This window comes from Sus scrofa, chromosome 14 (assembly GCF_054392235.1).
Source record: "Sus scrofa isolate SSC_HxYL_T2T_F1_AM1 chromosome 14, Sscrofa_HxYL_maternal_Yorkshire_Landrace_v2.0, whole genome shotgun sequence".
Lineage (NCBI taxonomy): Eukaryota > Metazoa > Chordata > Mammalia > Artiodactyla > Suidae > Sus > Sus scrofa.
Window position 1 is genome coordinate 45,874,883 of NC_139396.1, and position 20,719 is coordinate 45,895,601.

General features: G+C 53.1%; 1 protein-coding gene across 21 annotated transcripts in view; it reads left to right on the forward strand.

The window, feature by feature from the left end:
• Positions 1-20,719, forward strand: part of RIMBP2 (RIMS binding protein 2) — a 339,454-nt gene that overhangs the window by 297,321 nt on the left and 21,414 nt on the right. For all 21 annotated transcript variants that reach the window (XR_014825816.1, XM_084993473.1, XM_084993468.1 and 18 more), the window contains 6 exons: positions 6,293-6,402; positions 8,809-9,621; positions 12,009-12,160; positions 13,177-13,626; positions 15,506-15,649; positions 18,339-18,497. Coding sequence is in view for 20 of the 21 variants with exons in the window: in XM_084993473.1 (XP_084849599.1) it covers positions 6,293-6,402; positions 8,809-9,621; positions 12,009-12,160; positions 13,177-13,626; positions 15,506-15,649; positions 18,339-18,497 (1,828 nt within the window). In the remaining variant the exon portion in view is untranslated. The remainder of the gene's footprint in view (positions 1-6,292; positions 6,403-8,808; positions 9,622-12,008; positions 12,161-13,176; positions 13,627-15,505; positions 15,650-18,338; positions 18,498-20,719) is intronic.

Consider the following 20,719-nt stretch of genomic DNA (forward strand, 5'->3'; position numbering starts at 1 on the left):
GACTGGTGCTTATCTTCAAAGCGTTATGGCAGGGAGATAGTGTAAGTAAATATAAACCAACTTAACTAAACTAGCTATCACTTAAAAGCTTTTAAAATCAAAGACAAAACTCACAGCTAGGTTTTTTGGATAATATATGGCTAACTTCTGTGGACCTCATTAAAATCCTAACTCTGAAGTTTACTATATAACTAGTTAATAGATAGACACTATGTTTTAACTAAGTTGGATTAAAATAGGGGAAAAGTCCTTCAGGATGAAATTTTTATTATATTATTGTTGTAATTTTGTTAAGTCACAAATCACCACAGGACAATAAGAATGGGAAATAAGAATAATAAGTAAATAATCAGGAAAGACTGAGAAAACTGAATAGCAAGTGAATAACAGAAAAGACTAAGTTATCCATGGAACAATCCCCACTCAGCAACACAAGATGGAAATTATTTCCTGGGAAATTTAGTTTTCCACCTATGTCAGCAGGCGAGCCTTACTGTCTTCTGGGGCCTGTCCTCGGAATTGTGCCGTACAGGCAGGCATCCCCTTGTTTAGGAACCTGCCCTCAGAATTGCACCGTTCAGACAGGCCCCTTTTCCTGATTAGGAGCTTGTCCTCGAAACTGCACCGTTCAGGCAGGCCTCTTTTTCTGATTAGGAGACTGCCCTCGGAACTGTACCGTTCAGGCAAGCTCCCTTCCTCGGCTTCTTGTATCTTCTTGGCTCCCCACAACCGCCAAAAAACTTTGAGATGGGTGATGATTAGCCTTCCCCCAACTTCCATGCCTGTGAGAATGAATCAAGTCTCTGCCCAAAGTCTGCCACATATACAGACGCTGATGAATCAGTCACAAAAAGCAGGCACGCAACATTCACACCTCCTGTGCTTTACACTCTGTGAAGACCCAGCATGTTGTCCCTCGAGATGCTCCAGCGACACAGGGTGGCTGGGGCACGCAGGGTGGTGTTTTGCAGGCGGACACCACTGCCCTCTAAGTTGGCATCCTGGCAACCAGAATCCCCTTTACCAGGCTGTGCACAGAAGTGTTTAGAAATCAAACCTCAAGAGCCGTGAACAGTTTAGGATCTAATGAGATCTCATTAGATCCTAAACTGTTTCTGCAGAGGTGGCTGGGGTGGGTGGGGGGTGGGCACCTTAATTTTAGCCGATCCATATATTTTCAGTGCCTTTTGCTTTCTCCAATGAGAATCATTTCCAATAACTATTCTGCCGATTGGTGGATTATTTTTTGCTGATGAGTAATCCACTAATTTCATCAATGCAATCCCATCTCTGACATTCAGCTGATAAAAGCACGTGGAGTAGCCGCCCTGGGCTCGGGACCCTTGTTGAGGATGCCAGCCAGCCCCTGAGGACCACCCCCCCATCTGAATGCTGGCTGCCCCGACTAGCATCCTTCACAGGGTCCATGGGAACATTGCCACAGCTCTGGGGAGGGCTTTGAGGACAGCAGTCTAGCCAGGGAAGGAGGGCCTAGCCCTACCCAGTGTCTGATGGGTCAGTGGTTCTTTCTGAGTGTGGAACAGTGGTAATCACAGCTGTTCAGACAGAGCCCTCCATGTGAGATTGGAAGATGGGGCCATTGCAGAGATGGGGAGCTGGCTTCCACGTGTGTTTCCCTTGCCAGTTGCACCTTCCCAGCCCTGAGCCCAGTCTCTTGAGGCTGCTCTGTGCCACGTGCCTTGGCCACCCACTGCGGGGCTCACCCTCCCTCAGCTTTCCTGGGAAGGAGAGGTCTTATTCGGGGAAAGGTGTCCAAGAGCTCAGGCACCCATAGACTGGATTCACAGAAACCAGAGAAGGCAAGACAGGCCGACCAATTTATTTTTTGCATTGTAGTTGCCAGCTCCCGCCAGGGTGCTCCGTGATCTCCCTCTCCGTCCTCTGTTGGTGCCCTCTGCATTTTCCTGGTGATGGTTTTATGCCTGTGTTTTTACCACCTACCCCACCCCCAAACAAATCAAACTGCGTTGTGAATAGCACAGAGAAAAGTTCCAGAGAGAGTGTGCACCTCGGAGTTCCCTAAATACCCTTTGGTTCCCCCGGAGGAGTGGCTCCCAGGAAAGGCAAGTTGCAGGGTGTTTCCCCCTGGGACTAATCACTGTCTTTATTCAGCAACCTGCTTGGAAGTTTCCCCAGGCTTGAAACAGGAGAAGCCTTGTTCCACGTGGCAGCCCCCAAACTTTTCTCCTCCCCTCTCTGCTCAGGATGCTGCCTCCTCAGCCCAGGCTCCCCCCACCTCCCCGCCCCCAACAGCTAGACGACCCTCATTGAGGCTCCGGGGGGAACTCCTGATGAAAGTCCAGCAGGCAGCAGACACAGGCTTCCCACATCCTTTTTTTAAAAAATTATTTTCTTTTTATTTATTTACTTATTTATTTTTGGCTACACCTGGAGCATACGTAAATTCTCCTGCCAGGGATAGAACCCGTGCCACACCAGTAACCTGAGCCACAGCAGTGACAAAGCCAGATCCTTAACCTGCTGAGCCACGAGGGAACTCCACACATCCTTTAAAAAAAAAAAAAAAGGCTTTACTGAAATACGTCCCATACCTTACAAACCCCCTCTCCCCTGTTTACAGCGTGCAATTCGCAGTGCCTGCCACCATTCCCACTGTCAAGTTGAGAACACATCCATCCTTTCGCCAGCACCCCCAGCCCTCGTGGGCTTCAGGCCCATCCTCTTGGTCCCCAGCCCCAAACAACCCCTGAGCTTTCGGTTGCCATGGTTCCTCCCAGTCTGCACAGAGGCCCTAAGGCTCAGGCCCCGCAGCATCTCAGTTCTCTTTCATACTCAAATAACAGCACAGGACGCAGAGAACATGCTTTGTGTATCCATCCCCCTCGTGGTCATTTACTCCGTCCTCCACGCAAGTCCTTATCGCCCACGGTTTTCTTCCCACCCTTGGCCTCTTCCAACCTCTTCTACCCTCTTTTCACCAGCTGAGACCTGTCTTCCTAAGAGTGAAATGAATCTGTGCCGCAGTCCCCTGTCCCCTCGCTCCATCCCGTCCCCTTGGGTGACCTCCTCATCTGCATTCTGTCTCCAGCCACACGTAGGTGCAAGCTCTCTGCGCCTAGTCAGAGGCCTCCAGCCTCCTTGCATCCCGCTGACCCCTGCTGGGTAACCGTATCCGCATCTGCGTATCCTGAGCTCAGGATGCTTTGCGTCCTCCAGGACTCTGTTCCCCCACCCTCATACCAGCACACCACACCCCCCGCCCCGCCGCATCACCCCTAAAGCCACTCCCTTGTCCAGCTCTAATGTATCTGCTAGCTGCCTCCCACCGCCCCCCCGCCATTCCCCCATCCTCCCCCATCGTTCCCCACTCCCAGCCCCCTCCCCTTCACACAGCCCCAAAGAGACCCCTTTGTGAAATGTAAAGGTGATCCCGCCACTCCCTACTTAAACTCCTTCCTGATACTCGTTAGAGATTAAATCCACACTGGTCTGGCCAATCCCCCAACCTCCTATTTTTACCCATCTTTCTCCAGCTGGCTAGCCTCTCTGCTCCCTGAAGGGACCCTGCTCCCTGCCCCCGAGCCTTTGCACTGGCCTTTCCCTCTGCCAGGACAAGTTTCTGCTTCAGTCCGCCCCCTTGGGTCCCTTCCTGATGCAAATGGCCCTGGCAGTTACAGAGTTAGTAAAACCGTCAGTGTCCGGGTGACATTCCTGGAACCTCTGGACTGGGACAGTGAGAGACAAAGCGTCCTGTGTGGTTGGACCCTCCCAGAACGAGGTCCAGGGGGCCTTCATTTTGGTCCCGCCCGACTGCTCAGTGAGCTTGTGACCTGGGACAAGTCAGTGCACTTTGGTTGGCCATGAAAATTGGTAGTCCTGATGTCTTTCCTGCTTTCCTTACTGAGCTTAATGGGGATCAAATAAAACACGTAGAGAAAAGTGCTGGTAACTCACGGTGCTATTGGCCTATGACTCATTGTCACTTAGTTGTTATCAGTTCATGGGGCACGGCTATTGTGGACTGAAGAAAAATGCACAACATAAAACCTGTGAGTCATGTTCTATTTGGGGAACTTACAGAGGACTCTGGCTTGGGGGATATTCCCCCCACCCCCTGTAGCTCTGAGTGAACTGCTCTGAAGAGGCAGAAGAGGAGCAGAACGTAAATGAATTTGAGGGCTGGGAAATACATGCAGTCAAGCATTAAAAATTACTCCTGGAGTTCCCATAGTGGCTCAGTGGTAACAACGTGACTAGTATCCATGAGGATGCCAGTTCTATCCCTGGCCTCACTCAGTGGCTTGAGGATCCCACATTGCTGTGGCTGTGGTGTAGGCTGGCAGCTGCAGCTCCATTCAGCCCCTAGCCTGGGAACTTCCATGTGCTACAGGCTTAGCTCTAAAAAGAAAAAAAATTTTTTTAATCATAAAGAACACTTTTCTCAAGTTAGTGATTTTAGTGCTTTTCTATGTAGGGGAAGAGGCAAGAATTTGGGGTCATTGGAATTTTTGCTTAGATGTGCATCTTATCCAAGCATTCACCTCCTCATGTTTTCTCCACCCGGAATTCCCTGCAGGGCACGCTGTCGTGAGGGCTTCAGCTTCACTCTTTGTGTAACAGGACAGTGAGTGACACGCTGTTCTTTTTGTTGACACATCATCTCCCACAATCAGTAATGTCAGTTTTATTTTCCAGTTGAGGCCTTTCCTGTTATTTTAAATTACTGAAACTTTTAATTAGAAAATCAAAAATTCATCTCACACTTTTTTTTGCTTCTTAGGGCCACACCTGAGGCATATGGAAGTTCTCAGGCTAGGGATCGAATTGGAGCTACAGCTGCCTGGCTTACACCACAGCCATAGCAACTAGGGATCTCTGCGGCGTCTGCAACCTACACCACAGCTCATGGCAGTGCCAGATCCTTAACCCACTGAGTGAGGCCAGGGATGGAACCTGAGTCCTCATGGATACCAGTTGGGTTCGTTACCACTGAGCCATGACAGAAACTCCTCATACATGTTTTATTTGCAAGTTGGACATGACTTTTAAAAAATGTTCATTCCACTGTTTGGAGGACTTGAGAAGGTAGGGCGTTATACACTTTTGGTGGAGGTAGGGGAGATAAAACATGCATCTATTTTCCAGGATGTTTTGGCTGTATGAACCCAAGACCTGAAAAATATGCACTGCCTTGAGTAAATAGACTCTCTAGGGATTTATCTTTAGGAAGAAAGTGTGCAAAGATATGTTGATGAGACTATTTGATGCAGCACTGATTGTATCAGCCAAAAGTGAGAAGCCATATCAATGCCCAATACAGGAAATGAGTGAAATAAAAAAAGTTAATTTCTTCAGTAGAATATAATGCAACCATTAAAAAGGACAGGTTAGAGTATTTTATGAGGTGGAAGGATAATCCTGCCATACTGGAAAGTATAAAAACAAGCAGATGACTACATAGTGTATGTCACATGATCCTACTTTCTCTTGATAAAATATACTGAAATGTTCCAGGGTTAATTTTTTTTTTTTTTAATTTTTAGGGCTGCACTCATGGCATATGGAAGTTCCCCGGGTAGGGGTTGAATTGGAGCTAAAGCTGCCAGCCTACACCACAGCCACAGCAACATGGGATCCGAGCCGCTTCTGTGACCTACACCACAGCTCATGGAGACTCCAGATCCTTAAACAACTGAGCAAGGCCAGAGATCAAACCCACATCATCTCGGATACTAGTTGAGTTCATTACTGCCGAACCACAATGGGAAGTCTGGTTGGGCTTTATTCTAATTCAGCTCATCCTTTCCTCCAAAATCCAAATATAAAGTCGGGTGTGGTAAGTCATAGAAAGAAAAAGAAACACATTAACTGTTGTTCGAATTCAGAGAATCAAGACCCATGTGGAGGCCAATGTCGTCATGGATACTAGTTGGATTCTTTTCTGCCGAACCACAAAGGGAACTCCCCGGGTTAATTATTTTTTAATTACGGTTAATTATTTTTAATTAGCTTATTGATTTGGGTATTTAAAACTATGATTTGGAATCAAATAATAATCTGTTTCAAAGGACTCTGAGTGTACAACGGTGGTTCTAGAATTATCTTTTAGTTCTAAATCTGCATGATGCAGCCATGGACGGCCTGAGTTTTCGGTGCACAGAGGACTCTAGCAGGGGACCATCGTGGTGTGGGTCTAAAATGTCCTGGGAACAGCAGATAAAAGGCTCCACACTCTACCAGGGACAGGGGGAGGGGCTCAGTCGCCATCCATCTCCGGTGTCCGCTGAGTGAGTTTTGTTCCTCCCTCTAGTTACAACCCCTTCGACGGGCCGAATGAGAACCCGGAGGCTGAGCTGCCCCTCACGGCGGGGAAGTACCTCTATGTCTACGGGGACATGGATGAGGACGGCTTCTATGAAGGTCTGGGCGAGCGCGGTGGGCGGTGCGCGCACACGGCCCTCCAGGGCGGGGTCCCCATTACCCCCGGGTGCCCCAGCCTCTGACCCTCCCGCCCTCTGCAGTTGACAGGTGCTCCCCTTTGGGGGGCCGAGGAGGGTTTCCTGTTTGTAATCCCAAGAGGCCCTCTGACACTGGGGGTTGCAGGGTGGGGTACCCTCTCCCATTCACGTCCACAGAGCTTTCCCGGCTGCTCCTGTAAACATGTGGGGTCGAGGGACCAGGGTCTCTCCTCCCAGTCCATGTCACTGCCCAGCACCCCAGGGGACTCTCAAGTGACCTCCTCCGTGCCAGGGCCCGGGCCGGGCCCATTGTAGGTGACTTCACCTGGTTCACAGCCATCCCATTGATCTTCAGCCCCTGTTGTTAACATTTTTCCCCTGTTACACCAAAGAAAAATTTTATTAAAGCATAGATTACTGGGTATTTTAAAATACATGAGAAACAAGTAGTGATAATTGGTTAATTACAAGTAGAAGATTGGCTAGGTCTAAAGAGATTTCTGGGAAGAAAGCCTGAACATGAAGGAATAAAAGCTGAGCTATAAAGAAAAAACAAACAAAAAAACAACAACTTGAGAAAAGACAGATATACCAAGGCATTATCACACAACTGATTTCTAAATGCAATACTTTTGAGATATGGAACAATGATCATTACCTCTAAAAGTCAGCTGGAAACAAATTGATTTTTAACAAACATATTTTTTTCTTTTTAGTGCATCTGCGGCATGTGGAAGTTCCCAAGCTAGGGGTCCAATCGGAACTCCAGCTGCTGGCCTACACCACAGCCATACGAGATCCAAGCGACATCTGCAACCTACACCACAGCTCACGGCAATGCCAGATCCTTCACCCACTGAGTGAGGCCAGGGATCGAACCCGCATCCTCATGTTGGGTTCTTAACTTGCTGAGCCACAATGGGAACTCCTCAGGCTATGTTTTAGAACAACTTGAAGGCAAGGACTGACCTCCCAAGACCCACCGCCGTCCAGGTGGGGACAGGAGCAGAACTGGACCTTCACTGGTTTCCTGAGAATCAGGATTGATCCAGTGGTCAGCATCCCTCTGCTGGGCCTGTCACACATCCCCTGAGGCAGGAGTCTACCGGGAGCAGACCCAACTGTTCCTTCTGCACTTCCCAGTCTCCTGGGACCCTGGACACCCCCCACCCCCACCCCCCGTCAAGGCCTATCTCTGCAGTCACCTGCCATGAATAGGGGGGAACTGTCCTTTCCTGCTGCTGCTGAGGGATTACACAAACCCCGTACATAATCTTTGAAGCCTCTCAGAATACTTTCCAGTTTTTCAGGCATCTTCTGTGAGCAGGCTTTCAAGCCCCATGAATAAAGAGGACACACAGGAATTAGACCATTTCATGAAGTCAAAAGGGGGCCCCCTGCCTCCACTGTGACTGCTCAGAGCCGTTTGGTGGCATTTTTTGGCCATGCAGCCCCCAGGTGGTTCTGGCACCAAACTGATCATCTCTGTTTCACACCAAATGGACATATATCAGGAATTTCACTAAGATGGAGACGGTGCTCTGCTAGGGGTAAAAAGTCACCTTTTAATTCCCGTAGGTGCGATTACCCAATCAAAAATCAGAGTAAGATATGGCCTTAAAAAAGAAAAAAGGGAAAAAAATAGGAGTTCTCATGTGGCTCAGTGGGTTAAGAACCCAATGTATTGTCCATGAGGACGTGGGTTCAATCCCTGGCCTTGCTCAGTGGGTTAAGGATCTGGCATTGCTACCAGCTTTGGTGTTGGTCACAGATGCAGCTTCAGATCCCTCGTTGCTGTGGCTGTGGTATAGGCTGGCAGCTGCAGCTCTGATTTGATGCCTAGCCTGGGAACTTCCATATGCTACAGGTCCAAAGGAAAAAAAATCAGAGTGAGGTGTGTAAATTTTTTTTCACCTTCAAACCCACATATTTTCCACGTTGCTCATCTTCTGGACAAACACTTATGAGTTCCTACTGTGTGCCATTGTCCATGCTAGGACTGTCCAGGAGTGGGGAGCAAGGGTTCCTGCCTTCCCAGAACATCATCCCAATTGGTGGGGGAAGGGGCGGGGGGGGGGCAGGTTTGTGGACATGTATGCAGGTAAATAAATGCAGTGCAGGGGACGCTGCAGAGAAAGCCAGTGATGGGGGTGGGGGAGGCAGATGGTGAGTAGTGGGGGTGCAGACCCAGGGGAGGGGGACTCCTTGGAGAGATACCTGTAAAGAGCTGAGGGATCTGCTGTGACCCTGTTGTTTCTGAACCTTCCCATGGCGGGGGTTGGGGTAGGGGTGGGATGCAGACTCCGCTGCAGGACCTCAGGTCCCCCTTGGGACGGTCAGGCCCTAACACTGACCTTGTGCCCAACAGGTGAACTCCTGGACGGGCAGAGGGGACTGGTGCCCTCCAACTTTGTGGATTTTGTCCAGGACAATGAATCTCGATTGGCAAGCACACTGGGGAGTGACCAGGATCAGAATTTCATCAACCATTCTGGCCACGGTGGGGAGGGAGAGAACATTCTGGACCTCCACTCCCCAACGCACACGGACTCTGGCCTCACTGACAACGGGGCGGGGACACTCGATGTGAACATCGACGACATTGGAGAAGACATTGTGCCTTACCCTCGGAAAATCACCCTCATCAAACAACTCGCCAAAAGTGTCATTGTGGGCTGGGAGCCCCCGGTGGTGCCCCCGGGCTGGGGGACCGTGAGCAGCTACACTGTGCTGGTGGACAGGGAGCCACGCCTGAGCCTGGCGCTGGGTGGCAGGACCAAGGCACTCGTGGAGAAGTTGAACTTGGCAGCCTGTACCTACCGTGTCTCTGTGCAGTGCGTCACCAGCCGGGGCTCCTCGGATGAGCTGCAGTGTACGCTGCTGGTGGGCAAGGACGTGGTGGTGGCCCCCTCCCACCTGCGAGTGGACCACATCACGCAGGTCTCTGCCGAGCTCTCCTGGCTGCCCACCAACAGCAACTACAGCCACGTCATCTTCCTCAATGAGCAGGAGCTGGACATCGTCAAGGCCGCCAGGTACAAGTACCAGCTCTTCAACCTCAGGCCTGACACGGCCTATAAGGTCAAGGTCCTGGCCAAGCCTCACCAGATGCCCTGGCAGCTGCCCCTGGAGCAGAGGGAGAGGAAGGAGGCCTTCGTGGAGTTCTCCACGTTGCCCGCAGGTGAGCCATTGTCCAGGGGTGTTCCCCAAGGGAGGGGACACCAGGATGATACCCATACAGGGGGAGGGGTGGGGGAGCAAAGGGAAGCTGCAAACAGCCCACACAGTCCTGGAACATCCTTAAATCACTGTGAAGCATGAAACACCCACACACCACGTGTGTGTGTGTGTGTGTGTGTGTGTGTGTGTGTGTGTGTGTGTGTGTGTGTGTTCCAATCCCTGTGGATGCCTGCTGTGAGGTCTTAGGGTCCGTGCTGGAGGATGAAGAAACAAGAAACACCAAAACCGGGGCACCACGGGTTCTGAGGCAAGGCGAGGTGCACGCCCACTGAGACAGCTGGGAAAGTCTCCTGCAGAGCTTGCGCAGGTGTGCTGGGGGGAGGAATTCGGACCAGGAGGGGATGCAGAGCCTCAGCCCCAATTCCTGTCTGTCTTGTTCAGCTCGGGCCGATAGAACAAAATACTGTCAACAGAGTGGCTTATAAACAATAGCCATTTATTTCTCACAGCTTCGGAGGCTGGAAGTCCAGGATCAAGGACCCAGTATCTGGCAAGGCCCACTTCCTGGTTCATAGATGTATCTTCTCCTTGTGTCCTCACCTGGTGGAAGGGAGCTCTCTGGGGCCTCTTTTTTTTTCTTCTTCTTCTTTTTTTGGCTACCCTGCAGCACATGGAGTTCCCAAGCACATTGATTAGATCTGAGCCACAGTTGCACCTGCGCCACAGCCGCAGTAGCGCTAGGTCCTTTAACCCACTGCGTAAGGGTTCGAACCTGCGTCCTGGTGCTGCCACTGATTCTGTTGTGCCACAGCTGGAATTCTTTTTTCTTTTTTTTTTTTTAATTTTTGGTGGGGCCTCTTTAATAAGGGCACAAATCCCATTCATGACCTAATCACCTCCCAAAGGCCCCACTTCCTAATACCATCACCTCGGGAGTTAGGATTTCAACACACGAGTTTGGGGAGACACATTCAGGCCATAGCAGACTGTTTTCATGGTCTGTTCAGAAGGAAGAACGTCTGGACTGTGGAAATGACATGTCATGAGTGTGGGGGAGGGGCAGCCTCCGAACCTGGTTCCAGCAGTGGGTGTGTGGTTGGACGAAGTGCCCCCATGTGATGGACATCAGCCTGGCGTCCTCTGGGCCTCCTGGAAGGATGGGCTGGAGCTGCCAGGTCACGGCTTCGCAAGTCTTCCCCCCCCCACAGAACCCCAGCCCCCTGCTGTGATTGCTTTCAAGGTAGAAGTGGGTGCCCAGCAAGATCCCAGACTGGTTTCAGTTCTTGACCTTTGCCCCTGAGCATAAAGAAGAGCATCTGTCATGTTTGAAGGGGCTGTCCGGGTAGAATTTAACTCCCAAACCTGGTTGGTCGGAAGTTCAGTTGCCCGTATGAGAGCCCATGGAGGAGGTGTCACATCTGCCTTTGCAGCTGCTGTGAGCCCCGCTGAGCAGCTTCCCCTAAACCTTAATTTCCTCCTTTGCAAAATGAAGGTGCCCTGAATCCCCAGGATTGTTGTAAGGATCAAGTGATGTGAAGTGTCCAGGGTGAGTAACAGAATGAGCCGCTTGTTGAAAATCCTCAGCAAACAGTCTCTGCTGCCCTGCGGAAAAATCCCCTGGGACCTGAGCAAGGTCTCAGAGAAAGAGGCTCATGCCTTCCTCCTGAAAGTTAGATGTGCCTTTTCCAGACCTGGAGGAAAGAGAGCTGCCTATGGGTTGCAGGGCAGATGGGCGGTTGGGCTGTCACCAGAAGCTACCGGGAATGACCAGTGATGGGACCCCTGCCCCCTTCTTGCTTGAAGTAGCAGCCTGAGACTTTCTCTCTGGAGACCCAGTGAGCACCATTCAAACTGGCTCAGACGCAAAGGAAGCGGGCAGTTCACTGGCAGAGCCAAAGGCGGGCGGGGCTTCCTCAGAACCCACCCCTTGCCAGCTTCTAGTTCTTCCCAGTTCTGCGAAATGGCAAGATAGGTGACCTGTGGTTTTGCTTACTGCTCTCATGTCCTATAAAAAGAGGGATGGAGGGAAGGAGGAGGGAGGAGAGGGGGTCACAGAAGAGAAGAGAGAGGGATTGGGGGGGTCTCTTTCTTCTGCCACATGCTGGGATCTTGTGGCTGCTGGGTCACAGGCTGGCCTGGGGACAGAGTACCAGTGAGCTGGGGGGTGGGGGTTTCCAGGAGGTCACCTCAGTGCATCCGGGAGCTACAGCTTTTTGTTCTCCTTCTGCTCTGCTTTCACACATCGAATTCTCTTCCTCCCCGCCCCTGCCCAGACTTTGACAAAAATCCCATTTCTAGATGTCACCAGCTGGGCATGGCATCAGCTCACCTGCCAAAGGGCTGTGCTGTGAAAACTCATCTGACTCTGTTCCCCCCCCCTCCTGCCAGGTCCTCCAGCCCCCCCACAAGACATCACCGTCCAAGCTGGGGCCACCCCAGGCACCGTCCAGATCTCCTGGAAACCACCCCCTCTGACAGCCACTGGGCTGTCCAATGGAGCCAATGTCACCGGCTACGGAGTGTATGCAAAAGGGCAGAGGGTGAGTTTCTGCTGAGGTGGCGCTGGCACCCAGTGCTGCTGGCCATCCACGCGGTGAGGGGTGACTGTCCCTGTCTCATCCACCCAGCACTTACAAGTGCCCCTGCACTGCAACCCCAGGGCCCGGCTACAGGCCACCGAGAACTTCCATCCTTTTTTGCCCTATCCTCCTTTCCAGATGCTCTCTGCCCCCCCCCCCCCCCATGCCCCCGTGCCTGCCTGTGCTGCTGCTCTGGACCTTTTTTGTTCTTCTTCCCCCAAAAGTCACTTCTTGAGGCCCACAGCATCAGGGCCCCCTCAAAAGATGATGGGCTTAACGGATTCCACCAAAGTGAGTCTTGGTGACATGGCAGTCACATCCAAATGCCTCATTAACACTGCAGGGTCCTTAATGTCCACGGAGGGAAAGCCCATAATCACAGGCCCCACCTCCTCCAAGCACACAAAATAGACACGGCTCCCTTTTTTGGGGGGGCAGGGGGGGCAGGGGCTTGAGCAAGCTTCTGTCTGTTCCCGCAACCTCCCCACCCTGTTCGCCTCCAGGGCCCAGGGAGGTGATATGTCAGGTGCATGTGAGTGTTTGGGCTCGCTCTGTGACAGTGGCCGCTATGGGCTGCAGGACCCTCCTTCTACTCCCTGATCCCTCAAGAAGCCCACCAGACAGGCCCTGCTCCTGCAGAAAAGGCCACGCACGGTCAGTCTTCACAGCCACAAAAAGCCCCTTTGGGCCTCTGCCAGCACCTTTGGTGCGCCAGGCTTTGGCAGTGGTAAGCCTAGTGTTCTGATTCCCCTGTGGCGCCTGCTTCTGTTTCTCACTTGGTCCTGGCCAGGGGAGAAGGGGTGTGCTGTTCCCTCCAAACCTCCAACAGCGGGGCGGGAGCTGGTCCCAGAGGGTCTTGATTTCCAGGCTGCACAGTGCGGTGTGAGGAGGACGTCGGCGGCCGCACCCCTGGCCGCAGGGGGGCGTTAGAGGCCCTGGGGCCGGGCAGCGCGGGAGCCGGCTTTCTCTGTGCGCAGGTGGCGGAAATCATCTCCCCGACTGCAGATGGCACAGCTGTGGAGCTCGTGCGGCTGCGCAGCCTGGAAGCCAAGGGCGTGAGCGTGAGGACCCTCTCCGCCCAGGGCGAGTCCATCGACTCTGCCGTCGCTGCCATTCCCCCCGACCTCCTGGTGCCTCCAACCCCCCACCCGAGAACTGCTCCCACACCGAAGCCATCAGCAAGTGCCGGAGCCCCCGAAACCAAAGAAGAACACCCGGGTCCCCACGCCAAGGCGGACGAGGCCTGGGAGCACGGTCGGGCGCCCACCCCGGCCCACGGCCGCATGCTGGAGCCGCCTGGCCTGCAGGGGCGGCGGTCGCCCTCGCCCAGCCGCATCCTCCCGCAGCCGCAGGGCGCCCCGGTCTCCAGCTCCGTCGCCAAGGCCATGGCCCGGGAGGCCGCGCAGAGGGTGGCGGAGAGCAGCAGGGTAAGGCCGGGGGGCGGTTTCCTCGCTGGTTCCCTGCAGCCCAGCTGGGATGGAACATTGGGGGAGAAGGGCTCCCAACACCCAGCTCCAGGGCAGCTGCCTTGACTTGGCAGGGACGATGTCATGTTTATCCTCCCACTTTCCCCTAGACTTGTCCACCTAAAAAATACGCACAAACTGAAAGTGGAGAGTTAAGTTTTCTTTGGGGGCAAAATGAGGACTGTAGCCTGGGAGGCAGCATCTCAGAGAGCTCTGAGATACTGCTCCAGAGAGGTAGGGGGAAGGCCAGTATATGTGATTTTGGTAAAGGGCATTAGCAACCCAACACACATTTTTACAGAAGTTTGCTGCTAGTCTCAAGAATGTTTCTGCTAGTCCCCAGGAGCAGACCTCACCATGAAGGATTTTAGTGCTTTTCTAGATAAGAGGAGATGCAAGAATTGGGTTTATAGTATCTTCTGAAAATCTCTAACTCTCTGAAGATCTGTTCTGCTAGTTTTCCCAGAGCACAGAGGACCTGACTCCTGGTCTCCACCCTGAGCTCCTTTCAGGGGGCGTTGAGGGTCGGCAGCTGCAGTGGCTCATGATTCAATCCATGTAGAGGCTGATGGCAAGTGCCAGTCTCTGGTTCTCACACAGCGTTTTAGGCCTGATCCTGGCAGAAACAAACCTGTGTTTTTATTCCATAAATATAGACCCAGGTAAACAGAGGAAATGGTTATCTACCCACTTCGCTTAGCAAACGAGCTGTGAACAATACACTAACCAGGCCCTGGTCTGTGTCTAGGGGTCTGAGAGGTGCCTCCTGGGGGTCAGCTTGGGGATCCATCTTCCTAAAAGAGGCTTGTGGGGGTGGGGAGGGGGTCTCTCCAGGACAGGGACCCCTGGCAGTGCCTCCTCTGAAATGTAGGGGAGACATCTATGGCAGTGCCAGCAGATCCCTCCCCCCACTTCCTGGGCATCCTGGGGGCTGGAGGCTAGATCAAGAACTTCAGGAGGGATGCAGACCCTTTAGAGGTCAGAGCTGAGGGACGCAGGCCATCGCCTGGCCACCCCCCGGGGAATGACATTGATTCAGCGCTGCTGAAAACCTGGAAAGCCAGGCTTTATGCGTGATCTCCCAATTTGTTAACAGTTAATCAGCCACGGGTGACCTCTGACCAGAGGAAATGCTTCAGGACACTCATGTTCACAGCTGGCCCCATGCCCTCCTTGCCCCCCAACCCCGATTTCCCACAAAGCATAGGCCCCATGGGCAGGAAGGGGCTGGTGGGTGGGCCCTGTGCTCTCTGCCCTCTCAGGTGACAGCCACGTCCACCACCATCCTGGGGTCCCCAAATAGGACCCCCAAGAGTGGGCTGGAGCCAGAGACTGAGCCCCAGAAAGCCTGGGGCAGCTACCCCTCCCTCCACACCTGGCTCCGTCTTTCTGGTGTGGACAGAAAGCAAACACCTGAGCTTCCACTTTCAAGAAAAGGTTCATTGATCCCATTAAGAGCCAGGCCCTGGAATTCCCACATGTGGCGCAGTGGGATCAGTGGCCCCACACAGTGGGTTAAGGATTTGGCATTGCTGCCGCTGCAGCTTAGGTCTCAACTGTGGCTTGGATGTGATTTCTGTATGCTGCCGGGAGGCCAAAAAAAATAATTTTTTTTAAAAAAGAGCCAGGCCCAGGTGAGCCTCCAAGGGGAGGGCAACAGAGGCAGCATCAGAAGACATGCCCACCAGCCAGCGCGTCCAGTCACCTGCCCCAAGTCCCATTCACACAGCTTCCTTCCCAGGAGGCGAAGGAAAGGATGGAGCCCAGAAGACAAGATGCGGGGCCTGGAAGCTCCCTCCCCCTGCAGCTTTTCCTAACACCTCTGCTCTTCTCTTCCAAGTTAGAGAAAAGGAGCGTTTTCCTGGAAAGGAGCAGTGGGCAGTACGCAAACTCAGACGAGGAGGATGGCTATGAGTCCCCGGATGTTAAGAGAAGGGGTGCGTCAGTGGACGAGTTTCTGAAGGGCTCAGAGCTGGGCAAGCTGGTGAGTGGGGCTCCCGGGTCTGTGAGAGGGACTGAGAGGTGCAGGCCTGGGTGACCACAGTCACCTTTGACATGGATGGTTGAGATTGAACAGTGCCTGTGCATTTGTCACCTCACTTGGGGACAGTTTCAAAAGTCTGAATGTGAGGCTTTTGCCCTCCCTGAATCCCTTGGGCTGGTTTTGTGGGTCAGGTAAATAGGTAACCACCTGGCCTCAGCTTAGGCAAGACCTTCCAGGTGTTCCTTCCTGTCATTAATCAGGCAGGTAGATGCATGTTGGGTGTCTGCTGTGTGCTAGGCATCATGGGAGATTCAGAATTATACATCCCACCCTAGGAGGGACCAAATGTCCTGCTTTCCCTTCTAGACCAGGCTTATAAGTGAAAAATCCATCCAACGTGGGTTTTGTCTCCAATTTCTGATCATGTGTATTCAAATGGAAATGTCCTTGAATGGTGTCAAGCATGAACAATGATGTCAAGACTTAATCCTGGGCAACAGAAGGGTGGGGCCTGGAAAGTCCTAAAATCTTGAGATGTCGGAGCTTGGAGATGCCCCAGGTGTTGGGTCTTCCAAGCCTCTCAAACACACACTTGTGTAGCAAGACAGTGTCACAACCTTGATAACAGAACCTTGAAGGGAGTTCCCTGGTGGCTCAGTAGGTTAAGGATCCACCTTTGTTATTGCTGTGGCTCTGGTTGTTGCTGGGCTGAGGGTTTGATCCCTGGCCCAGGAACTTCCACATGCCATGGGTGCAGCAAAAAAAAAAAAAAAAAAAAAAGGAATGCCTGACTAATAATGACTAGGATAATAGACATTTCATTATTCCACAATACACAACATCTCAGGTAGGAGGTTGCAAGGTTGATTCAGACACTCAATTATGTCTGGGCTCTGGTTCTGAATCTTCCATTCTTTTGGCCTTTCTCTCATGGTTACATAGTGGCTGCCATAGCTCCAACCATCACACTTTCATATGACAGCACCCCAAGAAGGAAGGAAGGGATGAACTAAAAATGGAGGGGCCTTTCTCTTCAGGCACTTCTCTCTTAACTGGTAGCAAAATCTTTTCCAGAAGCTCCATCAGACTTCCCACATTTCGCTAGGCAGACAAGAGTCATGTGCTCACTACCAGGCGAGGAATAGGATTCCCATGAATGGCTTTTCCATGGCGTATTTGGTGAACAATAGACACCTCCTTCCATCCCATGAGTTTATTGCTAACTCATCACTGGGTCTGAATCAAATCAGATTGTGTTCTTGAGGGGAGTTCTTTCCCATTTGCCTTGGGAAGACCTCATTAAAACCAACCTGATCCTTGTGTATTCATTTAAAGCCAATTTGCTTTTCTGTCTTTGCGGCACCTGCTTGAAAGAATTAGGCTGGGGCAGCCCCAACACGGACACAAGGACTTCTCAGGCTAAGAACATCCTCACCAGGCCACCTCTCTGAGGCCTTGGCTGGGGGAAGACCCCCTACTCTCCGAGGGTTCAGCTGGGGCTGGGACCCCCTGTCTGGGCCCTCATGCTGCCTCCCCATCAGCAGGCCATGAACTTAGTGTAACTCAGGGGTTGACATGTCTTTATCTAGAGTAGCAGTTGAAAGCAGGGTATTTTTAATAAACATGTCTCAAGATGCTATTAAATACATCTGTCTTGTCGCCCACCAGGAGAATAAAGAAATTGTTCTTAATCAACACTGTCTAGCAGAAACAAAATAGTTTTATGCAGGTTCAGGGCTCATAAATCTGAGCTCATTGTGCAGTTTGAGTTGCTGTAAATACTGATGCTGAAGGATGGGTGCTTGCTTTGCTCATGGGAACGGGGCTGTTGAATTCCATCATCTCAAAACCCCATCAGGGCAGCTGGCAGGTCAGCTTACACATTAGCAAGCTTGCTTTTGCTTGCTTTTCTGTTAACCTTTCCTGCTGTCCCTAGACTCCTCCCTGAGCACCCCCAGCAGTGTGGTTTTCTCCACTGTTGGTGACTGAGCTGGGCACAGAGTGAGTATGGTCCCCTGGGGGCCCCACCCCACCCAGATCAGGTTGTCCCTCCAGACACTCCAGTGTGAGACTACATGGTATTCTTAAAACTCTTACATTCCCTTAATGGTGCACTTGCAGCCCCTTTCCCACCACTTACCAGTTTCTACTGCACACCCCTAGATGCAACATACACCGTCCCCAGGCCCCGAACCTGCTGCCTCCTGAGTTTGCCATTTCTTGCTTTAGCCTATGTCCAACCACTAAGTTGAAGATGCTGATGGTACCCAGAAAAGTGATGTTTTCCCATGTGTCTTATAAGTCCTGCCTGGAGCCCAGGGGTCTCTGCTCGCTCCTGTCTGGACTTGGAGTTGGAAGGCCTGTTCTGGTCCTCTCTCTGCCATCCGTGCTTACCGCTTGCTTTGGGGCCCGTCGTTCCCTCACCTTGGGTGTGGCTTACACCCAGACATGTCCCTGAGCTCATGAGTTGACAAAGCAGGGGCAGGTAAGGAGGTCCCTGGTGGCTCAGCAGGTTAAGGATCTCACGTCACTGCTGTGGATCTGTGCACAATTGTGACACAGGTTTGATCCCTGGCCTGGGAACTTCCACATGACGCCAAAAAAGCCAGGGAGGGGTCAGCCAGGAGACCCCAGGGACTCCCATGTGCTGGGGCTGCCCATCCATCCACATCCCCTTCTCCTGCCCCAGCCACACTGTTGCCATGGAGACGAGTACCACACAGAGAGCAGCCGGGGGTCGGACCTCTCAGACATAATGGAAGAGGACGAGGAGGAGCTCTACTCTGAGATGCAGCTGGAGGACGGGGGCCGGAGGCGGCCCAGCGGCACATCCCACAATGCCCTGAAGGTCAGTGCCAGGGGAGGCTGGGTCCCTCCCTGCCGCCTGTCAGTTGCCCCCATCCCTTTCCCTTTGCTGGGGCTGTGAGGCCGGCTCGAGGGAGGCCTCGCCCTGCAGGCTGAGCCCGCAGATTTGGATGGGTGTCTCTCACTATTGAATCTGCACTCTGGGGCTCCCGGGCCTCCTGTCCCTCCTCTTTGCCAAAAGTTTGGGGCAAAGGAGTCTGGAAGAATCCACTGGGCAGCCCCAAGGGCACCCACCTCTGTACCAAGAACTGAATCGGAAAGAATAGAACAAAGAAGATTCCATCCCAAGCCCCACACCCCGACCTGGCGTGTCCATCCTCAGAGGAGCAGGCGCCGGGAGTCCGCCCCGAGGTTGGGAGGCATAGTGCCAGCTGGGGGATCCCGCAAAGAGTCTTTAGTGGAAGCAACCCAAGCTAGCCCTGCTGGGGGAGGTGGGGAGGGAGGGAAGGAGGACCAAGGAGAGGGGGCGTCAGAGGAGGGTCTGCCGTCCTGGAGGACAGTGGGGTCTACACACAAGCCCCTTCTACAGACCCTGGCATCCAGTGCTCCCCCCTCTGGTGTGGCCCTCAGCAAGGGTTTGATGGGGGTGTCACCTTCATAGAGAAAGCTTGAGGCCCCGGGTGTGCGCCCCACCCTCGCCTGGGCAGCTGTCCGGCAACCGCTGCTGCTGCTGCCCGTTACAGCCCGGGCATCTTTTCACTGGGCACAAGCTGGTCACCCCTGTGCACGAGGCTCTGCACCAGGCTGGGGCAGGGGCTTGAGGATGGCTCCAGCTGCTCCCAGCCTAGCGAGGGAGACAGATGAAGAAGGGCTGGAGAGGAGAGCTGGTAGAGCCTCTGTGGGGTATTCAAATGAAAAGGGAGAGAGAATCCTGCTGGGGGAAACAGCGCCGGACCCCAGCCTTTCTCTGGGAACACAGAGCCACGCACTTTGAATGGTGGACAGACAGCAACATCCAAATCTGGCTGCCAGCCCACTGCCCACTTGCATAGACCAGACTGACTTATGTTCTCCCAGCAAAGGCCCAAGGCAGGGCCCTGGAAATTCTGTCACTGAAGAACATGCCAGATCCCTATGCAAATCCCCTGCATGGTTGCAGCTCCTGCTCCCCACACCAGCTCCCCTCCCCACCCCCCCGAGCCACTGTCCAGGTCCAGCAGGATTCACAGTGACCTTTCTTGGCATAGGAAAGCCCCGGGCTACCAGGGGTCCAGCCTAACCTCCCCCCACGCCTCCCCCGGCTTCATTCAGAACCACATGCTATGCGGGGGTCAAGACCTGTGTCTGCGTCCCCTCCCCTCCCAATGGAGGGGCAAGCTGGGATAAAACTGCCTGGCAGGTCCCACCCCCACAGGCTCAGCACCGAAGCCCCACTCCGACCCACAGGAGCGATCAGAGCTTTGGGAAGTGGCGCAGAGGCTCACCTCACATCCCCCATAGTGTTCTGATTTTTTTTTTTTTAAATCAGAAGATGTTACAGGCCGATCTGGATTTCTAGTTTCTCTTGGGAAACTCCAAGACTTAGTTTGGGGAGCCGACCACCCCTGGGGCTCACCTTCCCACTTGGTGGCCCCGCCTGGCTCCCCAGGGCTGTATCCCTGCTTCCTCGCTGTACCTTCGCCCTAATATTCCCCAGAATAGATGCCCTCCAGCGTCTCGTTAGCAAGTGAAAGAAGTGCCTGCAATCTGCCTGCTTGCCCCAGTGCTCTCCTGGGCTCCAAGCCCACTATGGAGGCTGCGTGGGATTAAACTGCCAGGGCGCTTGTGGATGGGGGGAGAGCACAAACTCCAGCACTCCCACACTGCGTCTCTAAGGTGCATCCTCAGAGGCCTCTGAGTGGGATGCCGGGCGCTCTGATGTGAAGGCCCCTGAGAGAGAGAGTCGCTCAGTGAGCTGGTTCAGTGGGAGCGGAGGATGGGCGGAGGGGAGAGAGACGCCATCAGGGACCGGGTCGTGCAGTGTCCTCCTCTTGGTGTCCACTAGGCTGCCTGTGGGGGGTGGGTAGCCCTTAGCCAGGCTCTGCGGCCTGCACTGGCTGGGAGCCCAGCGCAGGGCCTCAAAGTCCAAGGTCAGGAAAAGAGATCCCCAGGCCTTTGCAGATACTGGCGGAGCCTGACCGTCCCTAGAGCCATGACTTTGGGGGTGCTCAGTGCCAAGGTCCCCAGTTTCACACCCTTACCTCCAGCCAGGAATCTAGGCCATAG